Source organism: Lynx rufus, unplaced genomic scaffold (genome assembly GCF_022079265.1).
Source record: "Lynx rufus isolate CCGP_SWC_20201006 ecotype Redwood Valley unplaced genomic scaffold, mLynRuf1.p SCAF_3, whole genome shotgun sequence".
NCBI lineage: Eukaryota > Metazoa > Chordata > Mammalia > Carnivora > Felidae > Lynx > Lynx rufus.
Window position 1 is genome coordinate 90,001,584 of NW_025814845.1, and position 1,903 is coordinate 90,003,486.

General features: G+C 38.5%; 1 protein-coding gene across 1 annotated transcript; it reads right to left on the reverse strand.

Annotated features, from left to right (window-relative positions):
* Positions 1-231: 231 nt before the first annotated feature.
* Positions 232-534, reverse strand: LOC124519943 (small ubiquitin-related modifier 1-like). Its single transcript, XM_047090413.1, has 2 exons — positions 352-534; positions 232-285 (listed from the first exon to the last, which is right to left on the reverse strand). Exons 1-2 carry the CDS (start codon positions 532-534, stop codon positions 232-234), a joined length of 237 nt encoding a protein of 78 aa, XP_046946369.1.
* Between the last annotated feature and the right edge of the window lie 1,369 nt (positions 535-1,903).

A 1,903-nucleotide genomic window follows, 5' to 3' on the forward strand; every position in this document is an offset into this window, starting at 1 on the left:
ACATGTAATTTTTAAAAAGGAGAGTGCAATATGAAGGGGGCTGAAGTTTGATCACCAAAAATCAGCACAACGAAAACAAGTGGAAATGAATCATGGACACGAGAATTCAAATCATCAGATGTTTTAAAGAGATGGGGTGCCCATTTTCTAGTCTGTGTTGAACACCTACATTATAAAAAAACATTTTTAAAAATAAAAAAGGATTGAGAGTAAAGAAAAAAAAAAGAATATCTAAATCATTGAACGTCCCCCTGTTTGTTCCTGATGAACTTCAATCACATCTTCCTTCATTCCCAGTTTTTTTGGAGTGTGATTCCCAGCAATTCTCTGTCCTGCAAAGAGAAATCTGACTGAATTTACTGGCACTCCCTGTGTTTGACAGTATTCTTCTTTGAGCCTCTTGAGATGCGTTGTCATTTTCACTTTGAAGTGGATCTCACTGCTCTCCTGTCCAATGACTTGGAGTTTAATGTATTCTCCTTCCTTCTCATCCCCCAAGTCCTCAGCTGAAGGTTTTGCTTCCTGGTCAGACATGGTGATGGTGGCTTCACCCAGGGTCTCTACATAGCAGCGGTCTCCAGTAGGCAGAAGCTTGCTCCAGGGTTTACAAATCCCTCTCCCTTCCCCTGAGCCTTGATTACTTGAAGGCTGTGTGAGACACACAGGATTTTTAGGTAGACAAGTGATCTGGGTATTTCCATATTGGGTGTTTTCCAGGTGATGGACCATTTGGAGGTAATGATTGGATTGGACATTTAGTAATCCCACTGAGTCAGGATGTTTTCTAGACAAGGGAAGTAGAGGAAAAAATATTGATTGAATAAAATTAATAAGACTTTATGTTTGATTAGAAATACGTATTAAAAGAGTCAAATATGAATTTGAGGTTTTTAATTTAGGGGTCTGAATGGATGTAGCACTGATCTGGGAGAAAAAAAATACGTTCAATTTTAAAGCATTGAGTTTCCATCTGCATAAGGTGTGTAGGGAGAGATCTCCAGAAGCCAGTTGATTACGTGATTCCCAAACCCTGGGGAAGACAGCTGGACTGGCTGGAGACATTTATGGATATTTATGGATTTTTGTTTTGTTTTTGTGTGTGTGTAGTGACACACATTCACACACACACACATACCCATTCCTATGTACATTTGCAGATACACTTATGCATATGTACAGATCTTTGTGAGTATATATATATATATATGGGAATGATCACACTAGTTGAAAGCACCAGAATGAATGAGGACAATCAGAGAAAGCATTTAAAATGAGTTCACCAGTGAGCTGATGACAGGACATTGAGAAACACAAATGTTTCATCAGTGAACAGAGGGAAAGAAGAACAAAAAAAAAAAAAAAAGAGAGAGAGAGAGAGAGAGAGAAAAGAGGTTACTCAAAATCTTAGAAATCACAGAAGTGTAGACTTTTCCAGAAGGGAATAATTCACAGTGTCAATTAAGCAGTGGTATGAAAGAGTATCCACTAATTTGGCAGCTAAGGGGGTCATTGGAGATTTTCTGTGGTAAGTTTAAGTGAGGACAAAAAGCCCCTGTAAGTGGGTTGAGAAGTGACTTGAAAATGAGGAATAGAGACCATAGCCTTTGGAATATAGTGCCTCCTAAAGGCTAAGTTGTGAAGATGAGGAGATACATTGTACTGTATTTCTAAGGATCTGAGAATCAAGTGAGTTACATCTATGTATTCATTCATTCACCACCATTAATCATCTATCAATCTATTGCCTACCTATCATCTATCTATCTATCTATCTATCTATATCTTCAAACTGAGAAAAACTTGAATGTGCTTCTGATGGCTCATGGAGTAAGATCCCAGGGAAACTGGGGGCAGGAGTGATTTAAGAGTCTTAGTAAGTCTCATTGTCTGCTTTACCCGGAGG